The 24,037-nt window shown below is 42.1% G+C and overlaps 1 protein-coding gene across 6 annotated transcripts in view; it reads right to left on the reverse strand.

Annotated features, from left to right (window-relative positions):
- Positions 1-24,037, reverse strand: part of COPZ2 (COPI coat complex subunit zeta 2) — a 670,348-nt gene that overhangs the window by 58,282 nt on the left and 588,029 nt on the right. For 2 of the 6 annotated variants that reach the window (XM_044055306.1, XM_044055304.1), the window contains 2 exons: positions 17,168-17,200; positions 14,756-14,830 (listed from right to left, as the gene is read on the reverse strand). The exons of 2 other annotated variants lie outside the window; for them this stretch is intronic. In XM_044055306.1, the coding sequence (XP_043911241.1) occupies positions 14,771-14,830; positions 17,168-17,200 (93 nt within the window). In that variant the 3' untranslated portion in view covers positions 14,756-14,770. Of the gene's footprint in view, positions 1-14,755; positions 14,831-17,167; positions 17,201-24,037 lie in introns of those variants that run through there. 2 more of the 6 variants (XM_044055305.1, XM_044055307.1) reach the window with 1 other exon arrangement.

A 24,037-nucleotide genomic window follows, 5' to 3' on the forward strand; every position in this document is an offset into this window, starting at 1 on the left:
ACCGACGACAGATAGTGCACTGATTAAATAAAGCACAAAACCAACAGCAAGGTACATCGTGGTCAGGGCCTAGGCAAGGAATACAGTACGAATGAAAATCTTTATGAGGTATTTGCTTTCCACAAATAATGCAATTATTAACTTTTACCGACATCAGTAAGGAGCAAGAAAAAGTTTCCCCAGTGGGGTACTTAGCTTTAAGTTGAAGACTTCGGTTCTGAAACTCAAAAACGACCAATTTCAGGAGTCGGCCGACAGGCACTTGCGAACTGCTTCTGGTTCAGGCATCGCATGGCAAGAAAGACTGATGTAATGGCGTTGGCTGCATGTTTTATACCCCTGATGACCTGACGTCATGGAAGAAGGGACAGCAACCAACACAGGACCCAAGACTTTGTTAAATCAGGCGACTGAGGGTAACCTGCCAGCAGATTACCCAAATGTAATGACTGCAACAGTAAAACACGAAGAACATCCAATTTGATCTTCCTGTTCTAGCTTACAGTTTTGGGGTGACTGACTGGCCCCAAAATGCTGCTGGATCAGTTGGACAGGAAAACAAGAAAAATGCTTCATGCTTATCAAATGATTTATAGAAATCAGTGCATACCAAGAATATACATTCCCCATTCTGAAGGAGGTATGGACCCCTCCTGGAATACCTGTATAGATTTGCAATTATAGGACTGCATACATATCTACTGACCTCTCAAGACTTGAGTAGAATAAATCAAGATGACCTCCTTGCTTAGTTTAGAAGTAGCATATCTGTGTCGAGTGGGAATGAAATCAAACCAGAAGTACACAAAAATCAGTCAGCAATTAAATTTGCCAAAAAACGACAATATAAAGTGAAGGATCAGAAGTGAAGGCAAGAAATGTTGAAAAGGCATAAATACAGCTGCAAGTGCAGTAAACTAGAACAACCTCACATTGATCAGAATCTGATGCAGGAATGGTAAAGGAGAGGTGAATTTAAACCAAAATATGAAAGGTTAATATTGGTCCAGGATAGAGGACTACGTACATGTTGGTTTACAAAGACCATTGAACATGTGGGAGAAAAAGACAAATGCCAGTTTTGTAAAACAGAACTGGAAACAGTCACACATCTTGTTGCTGGGTGTGATATATGAATGGCAGAGGGCCTGTATACTGAAAGGCATAATAATGTGGCAAGACTGTTGTATTGGGGATTGTGCAAACATAATACTGAAGTGGCTGAAAAACACTGGAAACATGAGCCACAAAGCATCATAGAAAATGATGAAGTTTATATCACATGAGATCACCCATTACCAACAGTTCAAAAAACAGATGTGAAAAAAGATACAGCAATCCATGAAAAGAAGACAAAAGTAGGACTGATTATTGAAATTGCTACACCCAGTGACTACACTGCCTTACATACACAGAGACACAAAGTCATAAAATACCAGGATTTGCAGGCAGAAATGAGAGCAATGCAGGGGGAGGATACCCAGACAGTTCCAAAAGTAGCAGGAGCAATGGGTCTTATAAAAATAATTTACAATCATACTTGGCTATATTACCAATACATATAACTATGAAGAAATTGTAGAAGACTCAATTCTGGACACTTTGTAGGTTCTGCAAAGAGCACGTTTAGCTAACATCAAAAACTGAAACAATACTAATTTCATGAACTTTAATCGTACTTTGACTTAGGAATGGGGTCTATTTCCATCATGGTATTAGAAACTCAAAAGACTTGAAGAAATTAAACCATGTACAACACATATTACTGTGTCATGGTGTTAACACCTGCCAATTAGGCTGCTGGATAAATTCACGTGTCACATGCTTAATACTAAACAATACATGCATGGCTTGCACTGGAAGGTATGGAGCTTGCAGAGCACAAACTAAACAACTGATGGACAATGGCACTATCTGGCCTCATTTGTATTCTCAATGCTCTAAGTGGCCCATGTTAAAAGCAGAATAAAGCACCACTGCCATCTTGTACAAGACCACTTGGAAACACAGGAAAGGAATGTACTGGAATAATGCTGCATAGCTGTTGCACCCTTAGTCTGTCCCTGTTACCCCACAGAAGGAGCCTGTATAGTTTGTCTGCATAACACGTATGCAAGGGTGGCTGACATCATGGGTGATCCATTACAGCTATGGCACAAGGGTGGTAATACAGCACATACGGATATGAAGCAAAATATATATATATATATATATATATATATATATATATATATATATATATATATATATATATATATATATATATATATATATATATATATATATATATATATAAGATATACATATCTATATCTATCTCTCTTTCTCTATATACAGTGCAATGAAAAAGTATTTGTCCCCTTCCTGTTTTATTTTTTTGCATGTTTGTCACACTTAAATGTTTCAGATCATCAAACAAATGTAAATATTAGACAAAGATAACCCAAGTAAACACAAAATGCAGTTTTTAAGTGATGATTTTATTTATTAAGGAAAAGAAACTATTCAAACCTACATGGGTCTATGTAAAAAAGTAATTGCCCCCTAAACCTAATAACTGGTTGTGCCACCCTTAGCAGCAACAACTGCAATCAAGCATTTGTGATAACTGGCAATGAGTCTTTCACATCACTGTTGAGGAATTTTGGCCCACTCTTTTTTTTTTTTTTTTTTTTTTTTTTAATTGTTTTAATTCAGCCATACTGGAGGGTTTCCAAGCATGAGCCGCCTTTTTAAGGTCATGCCACAGCATCTCAATTGGATTCAAGTCCGGACATTGACTAGGCTACTCCAAAACCTTCATGTTGTTTTTTTTAAGCCATTCAGAAGTGGACTTGCTGGTGTGTTTTGGATCATTGTCCTGCTGCAGAACCCAAGTGTGCTTAAGCTTGAGGTCACGAACTGAAGGCCAGACATTCTCCTTCAGGATTTTTTGGTAGAAATCAGAATTCATGGTTCCATCAATCACAGCAAGTCATCCAGGTCCAGAAGCAGCACCAGACATACCTCTCAACCTGGAAATATCAAAAATCTGGACAAGGCCCATGCAAAATAGGTACACATCTGTACGCTGATTAATGTAAAATTTGCATACATAATTACACAACTCCGCCTACTCCAGTGGAATTGTGGGATACAATGTTTCAAATGCAGACTGAAGAACAGAGCCAAAATATAGCACCAGAGACTCCCTGTAGCCATTCCAATGCCCCATTACCTGGCTATTTCACATCATTTACCATAAACACTAATGTGTGCATACTGCTTTATTACAATGACTATTTAGATTTTATTTTTTACATTTTATAGCACAATGCACAAACAGTAATAGATATCTGGCTGCTAAAGAAAGCAATACTGTCTCACAATGAAAAACGATTTGGCATTAAAACTTCTCTGCCCTCGAAACGCTCATTCACTGAAACAGCATTGAAACCCACAGATTACCTTTGGGCTACATTCAAATCAGAAGCCCCTTGCAAACAAAACAAGAAACATACATGTGTTCTTTGATATACAAGGAATATAATAAAATCAGGAAGGTGTAATACAGCACACTTGTTAGACTTAAGTTAGAGTGCATTTTAAATTTATTGTTTAACATTTTTCCAGTAGACAAAGAAACAAAATGCATGAACAAATAATGACAAAACTGCGTTATTCAGAACACTTCCATGATAGTCTACTTATACACACACTATACATATATATATATATATACACACATATAAATAACAGTAGTGTAAGCCATATAAAAAAACAGGGACGCATTTTAAACATTGCTTGAATAAAATATTATCACCATGCATTTCACTGCCAAGTCTTGAACCGAGGTATCTCTACACTACAGTCAGAACAACATACCACTAAACCAAATCAACAGTTTGCTGAAAGACAGGAAGACAAACTTAAATGGCTATCATTTAGTGAATTCAGTTCACACTCTCAACCTCTTAGCATAAATACACAGAAGCCAATAATGGGGGCATACAGCCCCAAAACATTTCAAATGCTGATCTTATAAACTTAAAACAAAACCTTTTATTCTAGCAATTTTCTGCCATTTATTTTATGAAGAATAAGGCTTGAAATTGAAATACAAAATACCATTACTCTGTTTAGCCAACAATGCAATGCCTGTTACCATAAGCCACTCTGAATGCATGTTTTCATGTACCCACGCTTTGTTGAGGTCGCACTCACACATTCTCTCAGAGGGTACTCGTTAGATGAGAATGGTCTTGCCTTCACAAGAACATAAGCTGCCATTTTAACTAAAATTATCTTGGGCACAGCCAGTGCTAAAGTTATTTTTTTGAAGACATGGCTGAAAATTACATGCCTTTTTCACAAGGAAAGGCAGAGTTTCACGACATAATACACACACACATACGCGCACACACACGCACGCGCACACACACACACACACGCACACACACACACACACACACACACACACACACACACACACACACACACACACACACACACACACACACTCTTCCTTACCTGTTTCCCCCGCATATCGAAGCAAAAGTCCCTCTCTTGGCAGCATATTCAGCAGTCCCTCTCTTGGCAGCATAAAGCAAAGCAGAAGAAGCAAGTCAGCAGTTCTACGTCCGTCTCTCAACACCATTTTCAAGGCAAAGCACTTCCCGGCAGTGAAGTCCCTCTCTCGGCAGCATATTCAGCAGTCCGTCGTCCCTCTCTAGGCAGTATAAGCAAAGCTTCTTCCCTCGAAACAAGTCAGGAGTTCTGAGTCCCTCTCTCGGCAGCATTTCCAAAACACACAGCAGTTCCCGCCTGCTTGCAGCAGCCAGAAATGATGATGTGAGCTCCTTGAGCTCAATTCCGACTGGCTGGTAGTGCTGTCGGAGCTGATGTCATTGCGCACGTGATGACGTCAGCTCCGACAGTGCGAAATTTCAAAAAATAAAAAAAACAGTAGCAAAGAAATCTGAAATGAAGGGGTGCCACTCGGGAATCTTGGCACCCCTTCATTTGGACCCCAAAACTCGGTAAAAACGAGTAATTCAGAATGGTTGGGAGGTCTGGCACCAGACCATCACACTACCACCACCATGTTTGACTGCTGGCATGATGTTCTTTTTCTGAAATGCTGTGTTACTTTTATGCCAGATGTAACGGGACACACACCTCCCAGAAAATTCAACTTTTGTTTCGTCAGTCCACAGAATATTTTCTCAAACGTCTTGGGGATCATTAAGATGCTTTTTGGCAAAAGTGAGACAAGCCTTTATATTCTTTTTGGTCAGCAGTGGTTTTCACCTTGGAACTCTGCCATGCATGCCATTTTTGCCCAGTCTCTTTCTTATGGTTGAGTCATGAACACTGACCTTAACTGAGACAAGTGAGGCCTGCAGTTCTTTAGATGTTGTTCTGGGTTCTTTTGTGACCTCTTGGATGAGTTGTCGCTGCGCTCTTGGGGTAATTTTTGTAAGTCGACCACTGCTGGGAAGGTTCACCACTGTTCCATGTTTTCTCCATTTGTCGATAACGGCTCTCACCGTGGTTCGCTGGAGTCCCAAAGCTTTAGAAATGGCTTTGTAACCTTTCCAAGACTGAGAGAGATGTCAATTACTTTGTTTCTCATCTGTTCCAGAATTTCTTTAGATTGCGGCATGATGTTTTCCTTTTTGGGATCTTTTAGCCTACTTCACTTTGCTGACAGGTTCTATTTAAGTGATCTCTTGATTCAACAGGTCTTGCAGTAATCAGGCCTGGGTGTGGCTAGTGAAATTGAACTTATCTTTCCCAAAAATGTGATTAACCACAGTTACCTTCATGATTTAACAAGGGAGGCAATTACTTTTTCACATAGGGCCATGTAGGTTTGGTTAGTTTTTTTTTCCTTAATAAATAAAATAATCACTTAAAAACTGCATTTTGTATTTACTTGGGTTATCTTTGTCTAATATTTAAATTTGTTTGATGATGTGAAACATTTAAGTGTGACAAACATACAAAAAAATAAGAAATCATGAAGGGGGAAAATACTTTTTCATTGCACTATATATCCTTACCTCCCCTCCACCTAGACATTTAACCCAACTATACTGCCGCCACTACTAATCACAGTCAAAATTAGCTAGTTGGCTTTACATACTTTAAAATCTTGTCAGACAACTTTGTTACTAATACTATAAATGACAAGAAACTATCTTAACTTGCAACATTTCCTGTATATACTGTTGATAATCAATATATTTTTATTGTATTAAAGCCAACAACGTGTAATGTTGTTTACTATTGCTGCAACTTTGTAGCTCTATCATGTACATGATGTGGAGCTTTTCTCCCTGGGCATTCGCTGAAAAAGGACCTGCGTCCAGTCGGAATTTCCCGGTAAACAAATGTAAATAAAATAAAAAAAATATATATATATATATATATATATATATATATATATATATATATATATATATATATATATATATATATACATATATATATATATATATACACACACATACATATATAAATGCATATACACAGACACACACACAAATATATATATATATATATATATATATATATATATATATATATATATATACACACACACACACACACACACACACACACACACACACACACACACACACACAGACACACAGACACACATGTATGTATATGCGTATACATTTATACACACATTCTGGCACCCACATGCCAATGCATTTTTTATGCAGTCCCATAGCCACATGGCTTAGTTATGTATGCTATGGCAGAGGATTAGTGGCCATAAAATTTTGTGTGAGATTGTATGAAATATATAGTTTGGGGGACTACTAAGGTCATACATGCATGCAGGAATATAGTACCACATGGGGGGGCATATCTGGTAACTGCATGTAACACCCCGGTGGTGTAGCTGAGTGTATGTACCCACTAAATTACATTTTGCATGCATGTATACAAGTATTAGTCCGGCCACCTAGTGGATACAAAACATGGAAAATGTCACAAGCCAGGAGAAGGATGTTCTACTGTAAGCCCTCTGCATACAAGTCATGTTCTTAAAAGCTAAAAGTGCTACTAAATAACATATCAGGGACTGGATCTGGCAAGGCATTGCCTGGGATGTGTATGCTTTGAAAGACCATAATAGGTTCCCACAAGTACAAAAGTGGATAACAGACATGTTGTCTTTTGCAGAAGGCTTGGCACATCATGACTGACTGAACCACCTCAAAATGTAGACCCCCAACACAGAAGTGATTCACAGAGGTTGAAGAGCTTGTTGGGTCTCTTGCTGGCCAGCAAAACTGGCCTCTTGTATACCAGATAGTGCCTTGTATGTGGACACAGGCCTGGGTCCTAGTACCTGTGTGTGTTATCTGTATGTAACACAACAGGTTAGTTTTGACCATATAATGATACTATGACATGTATGCACACTGTGGAACAGATATACCTGAGTTTTGACCATATAATGATACTATGACATGTATGCACACTGTGGAATAGCTATACATGTTGATGACCTTCAGGTCTGCATGGGCAACATCCTGCCCACTGAGGTATTTACCATGTGTCTTAGTTTGCATATTACAAAGGGGTAACATATCCATAAGGCTGTGGGCTCATTGTGATGTTGTTTGCTTCCTGCATTCACAGTGAAGGGCCCAACACAATGGGGTGACACAGAGCCAACATCAGAGGGCCTACTTTGGCTAATGATGATGACAACATGCTTTTGACAAAGTTTGATGACACAGTGGCACTGAGGACCAAAAAGAATTGAAGACCTGATCGATATGTACACAGTGACCTGTAGGTGTCGCTGCAAAGCACACGGCCACAGCAGAGCCTGTTCTACCATCTGTATTTAAGAACTCGACAAGGGCTCTAGATGTGCCCTTGGCAGATGAAGCCTCTGATATGTACACTGCCTCCAATATCAAGATATCCACCACACCTGAGAGACACAGTGGAGTCCCAACTTCTGTAGTGTCTCTGTTATGCATACAACATTCAGAATCAACTAGTAAATGTGCAGGTCATTGATCCAGGTGTAAACAGGTGCTATACATAGCACTATGGAGCTGGTAAGTGCATTCAGTGGCATGTTAGAGGACATACAGCAACCTGCTACATAGCTGCAATACAACAATACTGCTATTGAGGTCAGAGAAGCAACAATGGTAGGGCTAAGGAGGAGGTTGTTCTGGGCACAAGTTGCTATGAGAAGCAATCAGTAGGTGTTCACACAGGACGGACATGTAGTACCAGCATTCATTTGCAAAGTTTCAAGAATATTATGGTTTCAGTAATGTAATGAATGTCAATATTGCTTTTTTGTTATGCACTGAATTTTTGTGCATATTAGTTCCTGTAGCAAGCAGCCAGCTTGCTACAGTTACAGGAGTACCTGTAGCAAGCAGCTTGCTACAGTTACAGGAGGAATTTTGTTGGTCCTCATCTGTCAGCTGGAAGACTTTTTGTTTTTGTCCTCAACTTTGAGTTGAGAAGGTGCTACATTGGAAAACTTCCTAGGGTGACAGACGAACGATCTCAGGTACAGACTATGATCACTGGTTGCAAATGCAACCTCCATACGTGCATTCAGGAAACACATTATGATTGCCTTCTAGTCCAGGTCTGCTGGCCATGATGTCCATGGCTGTGTGACAGCAGGGATGTGGGATGGACACACACACACACAATGGGCGGTCCCATGGCAGATATTATGGTGTCATAACAGTAATGAATGCTGATACTGCATTCCTGTTGTGTAGTGAATCTCAGTGTGCATTGCCAACTGTTGCAAGGTGCTTGTTATACTTGCAATTGTAGCATCTTGCTACAGTTACACAAGTATTTTTTGGTCCTCAACTCTTGGGAGCCTTTTTTTGTCCAACTCTGGGATAATGTTCCCATCAATGTGGAGAACTCACCTGGGCATGACATTAACTAATTATAGTACTGGCATTTAGTTCTGTAAAAACTAGGTTCATTCTATCGGATGGAAACATTTCTAAGGAAAGAACTCAGTTTGTGACTATTACCTGTGCAGAAGACAGTAATAAAGTCTTAATCTTCTAGAACATTTCTTGAGCACAATTTGAGCAAAGACACTGTTCTTCTCCAAACTTTAACTATAGTGTGGAAATTATGCATAGGAAATTGGATACAAAAAACACAGAGGAATGTGGCTGCCCTAAGGTTAAGTTAGGTACTGGTACCAGACGGACTTACTCCCAGAATCCTCACAAATCTGACCAATGTGTTGATGGAGCTACTGACAGAGATCTTCACTGGGTCAGTGACAAGTGCAGAAGTGACTGGGGATTGAAAATGATATCCATGTACCTATGGGAAAGTATAGTCTGACAGATGTGAGATGGAAAATCCAAATGGAAGGATTGTTGCTTTCCTAGAGGACAAAAATCTCCAGTAAAGCAATCAATAGCAGAAGAAGCTTTGAGTTGAACGTAATCCATTTTTACGACTTGGTTACAAATAAACTTGACAAGGAAATATGACTTTAGAACTGGTTTGCTGCACTGTTAAATAGTAGGATACAGGGTCAAGATGAAAATGACGGTCAGAAACAAATGAGGTGACTACTGTCATACCACAGAAATCTATCCTGGGTCCAGTATTCGTCAGTATGCTTGTTTCAAACATATCGGGGGGGGGGGGGCATAATGGTTAAAATTGTCATTTTACAGACACAAAGTACAGGGTTTGGGTCTGACCTCAGGCTATTGGCTAAGCTTAAAATGGTCCCCAGCAGCATTAGCCTAGCATTCACCCATGAACCTGAAGAGAGAGAGAACAGAATCAGCCTTCAAGAGTTTTCTTTAATACTCTCTTTTGATCTTTTTCACCTACCCAGCTAGCACATTCCATAGTACCACTGACCCATTCACTCCTCTATCATGGCTGCACAAAGCCATTGCCAATGGAAGTGAGATTCAAGCAGTGCTGGGTAATCATCCTGGCCAACGTAGCTTTTTCAGTGCTTTTTTTTCTACCCTGAGCTCATTTTTTTGTGAGAAGCAGGCATGATGTTTGCATATAAGCCAGGCAAAGTAGAGGTATATGAGGTCCATCCCATTTCACCCTAACAAGCTTCATGCCTGCACTAGTCCACACTAGTCCAAAAGCATGCACTTAAAGAACTCACTGCCAGCACTGCTAGGTATCACTACCATCCCAAAGGAAAGTGAAGAAGCTTTTCTCTGTTTTTTTCTCCCTTCCCAGCTGACCCTTTAATGTCTGAGCTGAAACTTGAATACAAGTCACCACAGGCACATTCTTTATTTCTACATCAGTCACCAGGCTGGCTGAAGGACTAATACAGCCAGAGCTGTAGCACTTTGTAATTGCCTGATCTGACACCTCTTAACAAAGGAGTTAAAAAAAGGCCCCCCCTCATACTTGGAGACAAAAGAACAGATAAAGCCCTTTCTTGTAAATATACTTGGGAGACAAAAGAACAGATAAAGCCCTTTCTTGTAAATAATGAAGTAAACTGTTTGCTACATCTTACAGCACACATGAGGTGCTAAAGTGCTTCAGCCCTGACTGCAAGTCACACTACTGTCTGAATGGTATCTCCTAACAGTGCACTCTAACAACCTGCACCCAGGGACGGCTATCCCCTTTGCCCTACCCTAGCTACTTCTCTGAAGAGAGGTACATTAGCAGATGATGGCAGGAAAAATCAAATACAATTTGAAAAAAGGCTGCAAAAGTGGGATAAAGATGGCAGTTGAAGCACTATGCAAGCAAATGCAAAGTGCTGAACTTGGCATGAAGGAGAACAGAACTGATCACATCAGAAGGAAAATGATCCAGGGTATTGACTACACCTGGAATTTTGTTAGCAGACTGAGAGACACTTCAGCAGAAAGAATGCTGGGGGTATTCTCTGGGGTATAGATCTCAGACACAAAGATGTAATCCTATTGTGATATGCTGTTGTTACACCAGGCCATAGTTTGGCCAAACAATTGAGTACTATATACAAGGCTGCATACCAAAGAGACAGACAGGCACCAGGTGGATGAAAGCCACTAAAAGGTGTTATGGAATGCAGAAGAAAGGATGTGACCCGACCCTACTAAGAAAGGAGTCATCCTGCACAGGAAGGCGGGGAAGGGATATAAGCAGCAGATTGTACCATGCCTACTCTAAGGCTCTCTGAAAGTACTTTTTCACAGAGAGGGTTGTGGGCCCCTGGAATGGAAAAGGTGATGGAGGAAGAATCTACAGTGGCATTCAAAAGGGCATGGGAGAGATGGCAAAAGAGTAATATGGAAGACAGGGACAGAGAAAAGGTTGCATGTGAAATGCACATAAAAGTCTAACTAGATAGAATGCTGTCACTTTCAAATGCACTTAAAAGTCTAACTGCGGTCTCATTCTGCCATTGCCGAACTGTGGTATTCTGCTTCCTGTCATTCACCAGTGAGAACGGTTGCATATTTACCTCATCATTCACCCTTCAGCCAGTGAGCAATTAATGGCATTATGTTTGTATAATGCCCTCCACTTCTCCTCTAGTGAGGTTTGCAGCAGGCTCGCATTCTCACCTTCTGTCCGTCACTGAGTGAGGTACGCCACAATGGGTTCCAATCCCATTTTTGTCCTTCACCCAATGAGGAATACAGTACAAAGGCTTGTGTTTTTTATTTTTGCCCTTATGCTAGTGAACCCAACACAAGTCTCACCCTTCCAGAAGCTTGTGATACAATCAAAGCATAAGCTTGTTTCATCTTTCAAACAATGAACTAGACAGCACACATTTTATGATGGGGGGGATCAGGGCAAAGTAATTGCTGCATCTGTGGTTGACTGGGGAAGCAAAAAGGTCACAGCATGGTTGACCCCAATAGTCAAAGATTTGCCTTGCCACTAATGGATTCAGGGACCACTCGTGAGGACTCAAGGTGGACCTGCTGAGTCTGTCAGCTAACACGTTGAACTCCCGTATATGAGTTGAAAGAAGAAAGCGCCTATAAGACATCGCCCATTCCCACACTTCCATAGCTTCTCTGCACAGCAAATAAGAACAAGTTCCCCCTTGCTTGTTGATATACCAGACAAAGGCCTCAGAAAAAGTACATAAGAAATACCCTCAACAGACCCAAACACACACTTTTAAAACAACATCCGCATCAACACATAGAGCTAAATCTTATGGAGCCTCTACCTCTAAGCCCATAAGGCAAGTCAACACACAATCCAACATTCTAGTCATTGGGAGACACCATCATGAGGCACACTGATGTCCCTCTCACAGTTGCTTATCAGGGGCTAGTCCCTGAACTATTTATCTGCACGTTACTCATTTCTGTCTCATGTTTCACCCAGCACGCAGTCTCCTTATTCTACACTCTGTTGCTCTATCACTGAAGCATTTAGCACAGAATCGTTTTATCATACCTGCTGCCTGAAATGTTTTACCATACCCGCTGCACAAATATTTTTACAGCAACTGCTGGCCTTCATGTAATGAAATATAAAGCATGCCTCAGCTTCAGGCTTTACATAGTAAAGAAGCTTCCAGCGTTGTTACCAGATCTCAGGCTTAGCAGTTCTTCTATTACTTCCTGCATGTTACAACCCTTACTGATGAAGATAAAGATCACATCTGTAGCATGTGTCCCTTATTCACCTTATTACTATTGAATTATTCAATCCAAACATCTATGCAGGAGTCTCACAGCACTGCTTGTTGTTTTTAATGTGTTTTATACACTGTGCATGTATGCAGGACTCTCACAGCACTGCTTGTTATTTTAATGTGTTTTATACACTGTGCATGCCAAGCATCAAGCCTCCCACTTAATCACACATGGCCATTCACCTCCTCCCCAACACAGAGACACTGATAGTTAACACAGTTGCCATGAGAACTTTCTGGAAGGACAATAAATGAGACAAAAATGAGGGTACTTTGTGCAATCACTGGCATCCTGTCAATGAGAGAATTTGTAATGGCCTAGCCCCCTACCACTGTGTAAGGACAACATGTGAACTATATCAGCACCAAGACCCACAATGCCCTACTCATGTCAGTGTATGCTTCTACATACCCACATTAAAGCTACTACAAGGTTGTGGCTTAGTGAACCTAAAACCTGCCCTCCCAACAGTGCACCTGCATCACCGCCTCTCCTCCAAGGGATTATGGCAGTATGCAGTTGCCTCTGTCTCTCCATTACCCCAGAATGTGCCTGCCCACCCTCCCCTTCCAACTTCAATAGATGTCCAAGGCAGTAATCAAACCTGGGCCACCGTCAGGGCTTTATTCTTCTACTTTACTGCAGCTGGCAGGCTCTCACATGATTCACTCCACAGGAACTAGAGATCCCCTGTGTCAGCAACTGAATGCCTGGTGAGTCGCTACACACAGTCCCTAGTAATATAATCCAAAAATGTGTATGGGCTCATGTACAGTTTACAGCAGAAAAACTAAGAACAGAAATCCTACAGCTCGTCATCTTTGGTAGCTACTGTATCATCACTACGATGTTTAGTAGCAATACTATTATCTGTGATAATGACAGAACGGCCTGCAACTATCAGGATCTGTTCTGCTGATGATGCAAACAAGATCTGTTACCCTCTGCAGATGATTCATGTGCAGAAAGGTGCCAATGAGACAGACAATTAACTGCATGCTCAGTTTATGCTACTACCTTTAGGCATTCTGTACAGTATAAGTATTCTCTCTGGCATTAGAGATGCAGTTAAGTGCAAGCTAGAAAAAGTTTATTTTAACTCCTAAATCCTTGTACCTCAGGATACACATTGCTATATGCCTCCTTTGTGATGAGACCTTAAATAAAACTTTTTGTTATGTTGTGTATCACACACACACACACACACACACACACACACACACACACACATATATATTTTGCCACACCTGTCGCTGCTTTTCTCTCTTCCAAAACAACAGTGTGCTCTAAGAAAAATATATTATGAAAATAGACAGCAACAGTCTGTCCATACTACAGATAAAAAGACATTTTACTTACAGCTATGGATCATACAAATAGCATGCGCTGCAACATTGCCAAATATATCCTACACAGGTCTAGTATACTTGTATTTAACAAGGACTGCCTTGTATTTTAAAATACCAAACATACGAACTTCATGCACATAACTGCATAGTGCAGTTATGGTCATGGTCAGTTATCTACTAATGTTAGACTCACACAGTTGTTAGCGAGTGTCCTGTTGATAGCAAGAGAAATTCATTAAACAATAAATACTGACATTACTCAGAAAAAAACATCCATGAAGAACATCAAATTGTGTAGGTGATGCACCTCACTCAATCGTACACTCAGATCCTTCCAGAAATACAGAAATGTCTCCACCTTGGTGATTTACTCATTTCAAACAGACACACACAATATAAGTAACCATGGACGTAAACCATTAAGAAATAAAAGAGAAATGTGACTTTTGGAAATAACTTAAGACTGGAATGGGACCAGACACACAGCTTTCTAGGGTCCTAAAACAACAGCTGAGAATGTGCACATGCTTTTTTATTTATTTCTCATAATATGACAGTTGTATCAGCGAATATCACTTTATTTAGAGTTCTTATTTTTTATCAACATCTGCTAACAGTTGACTTCCTGTGTTTACTCCATCGTATCTTTGTGAAGGTTACTTTACATAACAGAAGAAAACATCTGCCAAGATTTGTCTTAGCCATTTAACTGGGCATTGGCACAATCAGCTATCATATAAGTTACGCGGTACAAACAAGTTAGGTAACCTGCTGGATAAGGATGGTAAACATTTGACAAGATTTGTCCGATTTAACTGGCTGTCAGAAGAAACAGGAACGCAAAGTCACAGGCTGCAAACAACTCACAAAAACAAAAATAGAGATGAGAAAATATGCTAGGTTGTTACACTTTTAACAACATCTGCAACTAGAGAGAAGCAATACTTTGCTATGTTAACCACAAAAAAATGAATTCCATCACCAGCATTACCACCACCTTCACCAAAAATAAATAAATATACCATGCTGCTCAACTTTTTATTTAGTGAGTCACAAACCAGCTGATTGGGAAAGGCCTACATATGAGGCAAATGCTCAGCAGTCCATAGGCTGTAACTTAACGCATTTGTGACAAGGCTCAGAGTGCCATCCAGTTGTACTAATGACGCCAGGCTAGAGTCAAGATGAATCCTATTTTTTGCCAAATGCTAATCCAGCTATAACCTGCAGTGAGGTTCCATGGCAGATGGCTAAAGTCTGCAGATATGACACTGAACTCTCCAGATATCCAATGTGGCTCCATGAGGATATATAGTTTAGCTTTGAAAAGGACACTGGTCACTGCAGCTGTGCAGCATGACTTTGTGGGGGAGGCTAATGACCTCTTCTTGAACTTGGAATGGTGTAGTGCTGCTCCAAGGAAGCTGTTCTCAGAAGTAACACAGGTTCCTCCAGCTTGGACGTTTGGCTCCATGGGAGGTGACTAGGAATGTTGTCAGATATGACAGTGGCTCCAGTGGCTCTACAGCTTGGTTTCACTGAACTTCCCAGAAGCAAATGTGGCCCCATAAAAATAACCAGCAGAGGTTTCAGAATGATAGTTGTTCCTACAGTTAGACAGCATGACTGATCTGAGGATGGCCATCTTAGTTCTCATAACTGACCATGGGTCCCTCCATCAGTACAATGTGGATGCTATGGGGAGAGCTAGCAAGTCCCAGAAGGAACACTAGCCCTTGCACAGTGTGAGTGTGGTACTATAATAGATGACTACTGAATTTCTCAGAAGGGACAGTGGCCCTTGCAGCACTGAAGTGATAACTCTGTGGAATGGCTACCAAAATTCTTAGATTGGCAGTTGTTACTACACAAGTGCAAAACTGGGGTGGTTAACATTGTTAAAAAGGGGGTAGTATTGTGCATTTGATGTTTTATGACAGATGATCAGCTTAGTTCTCAGACGTGACAGTCACCTTTACAGCTCTTCGGTGTTAACGCTATATGGAACTGTCAACAAAATTCTTAGACTGGCAGTTGTTACCACACATGTGAAGAACTGGGGTGGTTAACAGCATTTAAAAGGGTGTACCACTGTGCGTTTTGGTTTTACGACAGATGGCCAACTTAGTTCTCAGAAACACCCATGATTCCTGCAGCTGTTCACTGTGTTTTGTTTTATTTTGTTTATTCATTGCTTATTTATTAACCTGGTAGCTGGACTAGTCCATGGAACCATTTCAACCATGATCTGGAGTACAAAGGCAAGGGTAAGTAAAATACATTTATCTGTAAAATGTAGTGCAACCTATCAACTAATATGTTTTGGGAGCACACAGGAAAATGGGGTACCTGGAGAAAAGCCACACAAACACAGGGAGAATGTGTGCATTCCACACAGATAGTGATTAAAGGGAGTTTCTCAATTCCCAATTCCTTGAGGTAAAGTCATTAACTACCAAGTTATTGTTACCCTTAAATGTGAGATTGCTGAAATATGAGGGAGAAGAACATTGTTTCCTTACCTCTAAGGATGAGCAATCTCAGAATCAATATGTACAGTGAGGCATAGATGTGGGGGGTAGAGAGGTGCTTGCTCACCTGCAGAAATGCTTTTAATATATTTGTGGGAGGTTCAATTCCTGTGGTCCTGTACAAGTTTGTTTTGTTGAGTCAGTAACTGATAAGTTGTATTGACTTAAAGAATTGTATGTATCTGTAGGTTAGGACTGAACTGCACTTAAAGATGTGTTTGTATGTTCGGACTGATCTGCACTTAGACATGTATGTGTTTGTAGGTTAGGTCTGATCTGCAGGCCCCAGAGGTGTGAGACTTGAGATTTCTCTTATACAGCAGGGCAAATCAACCACACTCATGATTAACAGCACCATTCATTTTGATAGAATACAAGGAAAGATGGAAAATGAGGCAAAAATAAAAACTATATACATATTGCTATTTGCAGACGTATAGTCTACTGGGCAAGAAACCTCAATAAAAAATTTGGCCACTGGTTTGACTCAGAGTTGCTTAGATTTAGTCATGACCACAAACATGTTTCATACAACACACAGAGAAGTGATGACTAAAGCCCCAAGTTGTGACAGGGACAGTGGAGAAGCATGGTTTTTGCTGTTAGAAATATCAGACAGACTTACAGTAGATGTAGCTGCCAGTTTCTGAGTCACTTGCTGTAGAGAAAGGAAATTGTTAGTAAAGTATTAATTAGTGCATGAAAGGACAACTGAACACACAAAACATTGAGCAACCATCTCTGTCCCAAGCACTGAATAGTCTGTTTAGCAGATGACATCACTTTTCGTTAGTATTACAGAGAAACTATCATACAGATAAACAAATGGGCCTATTTCGGACATATTTTGCGTGGAATGTCTGACTCCACTGCATACAGTGTTACTGACTCCCTGGATCCAAATCAAAGTGTCTTGAATAATGAGAATCTTAGATGTAATGTTAAGTTTATCATTAAACATGAGCAGATTCAGTAATGCAACTAGAATGAACATAATGCTTTCCCAATGACTGTTAGGCTATGAAATATAATCCTTGCTATTCTAGCACTTGCAGCAGGATATAAGATTCCACATTCAGTCTCGAGGTACAACATTAGCTCAGTGATGGGTAGTGTTTTGTACCAGTGTTTGCTGCAGATTATCATAATCAGATTATGGGAAGTCCTTCTGTAGCTGCACCCCCCCATCCTCCCACTGTATCATAATCAGATTATGGGGAGTCCTTCTGAACTTGCACCCTCGCCATCCCTTTGTATCATAATCAGATTATAGAGAGTCCATCTGTAGCTGCATCCCCCCCACCCTCCCATTGTATCATAATCAAATTATGGGAAGACCTTCTGTAGATCCACCTCCACCCTCCTTTTGCATCATAATCAGATTATGGGGAGACCTTCTGTACCTGCACCCTCCACCCTCCCATTGTATCATAATCAGATTACGGGGAGTCCTTCTGTAGGTGCACCCCCCCGCCCTCCCATTGTATCATAATCAGATTATAGAGAGTCCTTCTGTATCTGCACCCCCCACCCTCCTGTTGTATCATAATCAGATTATGGGGAGTAGTTCTGTACCTGCACCCGCCACCCTCCAATTGTATCATAATTAGATTATGGGGAGTCCTTCTGTAGCTGCAACTCCCACCCTCCCTTTGTATCATAATCAGATTATGGGGAGTCCTTTTGTAGCTGCAGCCCCCACCCTCTTGTTGCATCATAATCAGATTATGGGGAGTCATTCTGAAGCTGCACCACCACCGTCCCTTTCCATCATAATCAGATTATGGAGAGTCCATCTGCAGCTGCACCCCCCACCCTCTCACTACATCATAATCAGATTATGGGGAGCCCTTCTATAGCTGCACCCCCACCCTCCTGCTGGCAGTCTGTATTTGCTGTTGCCTCAGTGGAACATGTTTGTAATGTTAGACTGTAACTTGCAGGAATAAGTCTGAAATAGGCCAAAGCTGCCTTCATGAACTGCTTGTTCCTGCCCATTATGTGTATGTTCCCTAGTCTAAGGAATACTATTTCAGTAGTTCCCAGGGCTTTTTTAATATACAGTAGGTCCACTGCTCAGGTAAGCAACACTGTCCTTTGAACTCTCCTCCTGAATCCATTAAGGAAAGTCTCTTCATAAGAAACTTTCCAAGGAGGTTTAAAGATGCACTCCAGGAAGATGAGCCGATTCTTTCCCTCATGAAATGCATGATTTGATATTTATAAGCATACAGCTGAGGATATAGTTGGGGAGCCTAGCTCAATTTTCCAATTGGCTTGGAGCACTGTCTGGTCAAGTACCTTGCTCAGAGCCTCAAAGTAGGTAAATGGAATCTGACAGAATCAAACCCTGGATTATAGGTAGATGCCTGTTAACAGCTCACAGCCTTAACACTGTGATAACTACCAGGCCATTACCCAATTAGTTCCTCAGTGGCAGTTTTTAAAAAACAGCACCTCGCATTGCAGGGGTACTGGAACACAGATATCAAAATACTCATATATAACAAAATAAAAATTGAGAATAACCACATAACATCTCCTTAAGTACATGACATTCCTTTTAATCTTCCATACTATCACCTTGTAAGAATATAAAATCAAGTCCCCAGTGGCATGTAAAATCTCTGCAGTTTCCCAAATACCATACAATAAGAGCCAGAAACCCAAAATAAACAGCAACTGTCCCAAATATGATTTGAAATCCCAACATGCTCAATGTCAAAGGTCCTAGGCTACAGAATATGTAACACCTCTGGAACAACAAAGCCAATGAAACTGACTATTCTGCAGAGCCCTGCATGACAACATGGCTACCACATGGCACAGTAACCTTACAACACTGTGATTCCCACAGGGTACAGCATCTCAACAGCATCAGAGCTCCCAGGTGATACAATATCAGGGCTCCCTTGTGATAGGCTATTCCTACGGTATCAGGGCACCCATGTGATGCAGGATCCCTACAACATCAGGGCTCCCTTGTGCTAGACTATTCCTATGGCATCATGACACCCATGTGAAGCAGGATCCCTACAACATAAGGACTCCCTTGTACTAGACAATTCATACAGTATCAGGGCACCCACGTGATGCAGGATCCCAACAACATCAGGGCTCCCTTGTGCTAGACTATTCCTATGGTACCATTACACCCATGTGATGAAGGATCCCTACAAAATCAGGGCTCCCTTGTGCTAGACCATTCCTACAGTATCATGACACCCATTTGATGCAGGATCCCAACAACATCAGGGCTCCCTTGCGCTAGACTATTCCTATGGTATCATGACACCCATTTGATGCAGGATCCCTACAACATCAGGGCTCCCTTGTGCTAGACTATTCCCACAGTATCAGGGCACCCATGTGATGCAGGATCTCTACAACATCAGGGCTCCCTCATGCTAGAATAATCCTATGGTATCATGACACCCATGTGATGCAGGATCCCTACAACATCAAGGCTCCCTTATGCTAGAATATTCTTCTGGTATCATGACACCCATGTGATGCAGGACCCCAACAATGTCAGGGCTCCCATATGATACAGTATCCCTACAGTATCAGGGCACCCATGTGATGCAGGATCCCTAAGAAATCAGGGCTCCCTTGTGCTATGCTAGACTATTCCTACAGTATTATGACACCAATGTGATGCAGGATCCCTACAACATCAGGGCTCCCTAGTGCTAGACTATTCCCACAGTATCAGGGCACTCATGTGATGCAGGATCCGCACAACATCAGGGCTCCGTTGTGCTGGACTATTCCTATGGTATCATGACACCCATATGATGCAGGATCCCTAAAACATCAGGGCTCCCTTGTGCTAGACTATTCCTTTGGTATCATGACACCCGTGTGATGCAGGATCCCTACAACATCAGGGCTCCCTTATGCTAGACTACGGAATCATGACACCCATGTAATGCAGGATCCCTACAACATCAGGGCTCCCTTGTGATAGACTATTCCTACAGCATCAGGACACCCATGTGATGCAGGATCCCTCAACATCAAGGCTCCCTTGTGATACAGTTTCCTTAAAGTATCAGTGCCCCCATGTGACGCACGACCCCTACATCATTAGGGCTACCTTGTGCAAGACTATTCTTATAGTATGAGGGCACCCATGTGATGCAGGATGGCTACAACATCAGGGCTCCCTTGTGATACAGTATGCCTACATTATCAGGGCTCCCATGTGATGCAGGATCCCTACAACATCAGGGCTCCCTTTTGCTAGACTATTCCTATCTGACACCCATGTGATGCAGGATCCCAACAACTTCAGGGCTCTCTTCTGCTAGACTATTCCTACAGTATCAGGGCACCCATGTGATGCAGGATCCCTACAACATCAGGGCTCACCTTGTGCTAGACTATTGTTATGGTATCATGACATCCACGTGATGAAGGATACCCACAACATCAGAGCTCCCTTGTGCTAGACTATTCCTACAGTATCAGGGCACCCATGTGATGCAGGATCCCTACAACATCAGGGCTCTGTTGTGCTAGACTATTCCAACAGTATCAGGGCACCCATGTGATGCAGGATCACTACAACATCAGGCCTCTCTTGTGCTAGACTATTCCTATGGTATGAGGGCACCCATGTGATGCAGGATCCCTACAACATCAGGCCTCCCTTATGCTAGACTCTTCCTAGAGTATTATGACACCCATGTGATGCAGGTTCCCAAAAACATCAGGGATGCCTTGTTCTAGACTATTCCTATGATATCATGACACCCGTGTGATGCAGGATCCCTACAACATAAGGGCTCCCTTGTGCTAGACTATTCCTACAGTATGAGGGCACCCATATGATGCAGAATCCCTAAAACATCAGAGCTCCCTGGTGCTAGACTATTCCTACGGTATCATGACACCCATGTGATGCAGGATCCCTACAACATCAGGGCTCTCTCGTGCTAGACTAATCCTACGATACCATGACACCCATGTGATGCAGGATCCCACAACATCAGGCTTGCCTTGTGCTAGACTATTCCTATGGTATCATGACACCCATGGGATGCAGGATCCCTACAACATCAGGGCTCCCTTGTGCTAGACTATTCCTACGGTATCATGACACCCTTGTGATGCAGGATCACTACACCATTAGGGCTTCCTTATGCTAGACTAGTCCCACAGTATCAGGGTGCGGATGTGATGCAGCATTCCTACAACATCAGGGCTCCCTTATGCTAAACTATTCCTACGGTATCATGACACCCATGTGATGCAGGATCCCTACAACATCAGGGTTCCCTTGTGCTAGACTATTCCTATGGCATCATAGACCCATGTGTTGCAGGATCCCTAGAACATCAGGGCTCCCTTGAGATGCATTATTCCTACAGTATCAGGGCACCCGTGTGATGCAGGATCCCTACAACATCAGGGCTCCCTTGTGATACAGTATCCCTACAGTATCATGACACCCATGTGATGAAGGATCCTTACAACATCAATGCTGCCTTGTGATACAGTATCCCTACAGTATCATGACACCCATGTGATTAAGGATCCTAACAACATTAGGGCTCCCTTGTGATATAGTATCCCTAAACTATCAGGACACCCATGTCATGCAGGACCTCTACAACATCAGGACTATCTTGTGACAGACTATTCCTATGGTATCATGACACCCATGTGATGCAGGATCCCTACAACATCAGGGCTCCCTTGTGCTAGACTATTCCTATAGTATCAGGGCACCCATGTGATGCAGGATCCCTACAACATCAGGGCTCACTTGTGCTAGACTATTACTACAGTATCAGGTCACCCATGTAATGCAGGATCCTTACAACATCAGGGCTTCCTTGTGTTACAGTATCCCTATAGTATTCATGACACCAATGAGATGCAGGATCCCTACAACATCAGGACTCCCCTGTGATAGACTATTCCTACGGTATCATGACACCCATGTGATGCAGGTTCAATACAACATCAGGGCTCCCTTGTGATAAAGGATCCCTATGGCATCATGACACCCGTGTGATGCAGGATCCCTTACAACATCAGGGCTCCCTTGTGCTAGACTATTCCTACGATATCATGACACCCACATGATACAGGATCCCTACACCATCAGGGCTATCTTATGCCAGAGTATTCCTACCGTATCAGGGCACAAATGTAATGTAGGATCCCTACAACATCAGGGTTCCCTTGTGCTAGACTATTCCTACAGGATGAGGGAACCCATGTGATGCAGGATCTCTACAACATCAGGACTCCATTGTGCAAGACTTTTCCTACAGTATCATGACACCCATGTCGTCCAGAATCCCTACATCAAGGCTCCTTGTGCTAGACTATTCCTATGGTATCATGACACCCATGAGATGCAGGATCCATACAGCATTAGGGCTCCCTTGTGCTAGACTATTCCTACAGTATGAGGGCACCCATGTGATGCAGGATCCCTATAACATCAAAGCCCCTTGTGATACAGTATCCCTACAGTGTCAGGGCTCCCATATGATGCAGGATCCCTACAACATCAGGGCTCCCATATGCTAGACTATTCCTACATCATCAGGGCACTCGTGTGATGCAGGATCCTTACATCAGGTCTCCCTTGTGATAGACTATTCCTGCAGTATCAGGGCTCCCATGTGATGCAGGATCCCTACACCTTCAGGGCTCCCTTGTGACAGACTATTCCGATGGTACCAGGGCACCCATGTGATGCAGGATCCCTACAACATCAGGGCTCCCCTGTGATAGACTATTCCTATGGTATCATGACACCCAGGTAATGCAGGATCCCTACAACATCAGTGCTCCCTTCTGCTAGACTATTCCTATGGTATCATGACACCCATGTGATGCAGGATCCCTACAACATCAGGACTCCCTTGTTATAGACTATTCCTACAGTATCATGACATTCATGTGAAGCAGGACCCCTACAACATCAGGGCTCCCTTGTGCTAGACTATTCCTACAGTATCAGGGCAATGATGTGCTGCATGATACCTACAACATCAGGGCTCCCTTGTGCTAGACTATTCCTATGGTAACATGCCACCCATGTCATGCAGGATCCCAACAGCATCAGGGCTCCCTTGTGTTAGACTATTCCTATGGTATTATGACACCTATGTCATGCAGGATCCCTACATCAGGACTCCCTTATGCTAGACTATTTCTACGGTATCATGACACCCATGTGATGCAGGATCCCTACAACCTCAAGGCTCCATTGTGCTAGCCAATTCATACAGTATGAGGGCACCCATGTGATGCAGAATCAGTAGAACATCAGGGCTCCCTTGTGCTAGACTATTCCTACGGTATCATGACACCCATGTGATGCAGGATCAATACAACATCAGGGCTCACTTGTGATACAGTATCCCTACAGTATCAGGGCTCCCATGTGATGCAGGATCCCTGCAAAATCAGGGCTCCCTTGTGCTAGACTATTCCTACGGTATCATGACACCCATGTGCTGCAGGATCC

The sequence above is a fragment of the Protopterus annectens genome, chromosome 13.part0, assembly GCF_019279795.1.
Source record: "Protopterus annectens isolate FY-2018-M chromosome 13.part0, PAN1.0, whole genome shotgun sequence".
Taxonomy (NCBI): Eukaryota; Metazoa; Chordata; order Ceratodontiformes; family Protopteridae; genus Protopterus; species Protopterus annectens.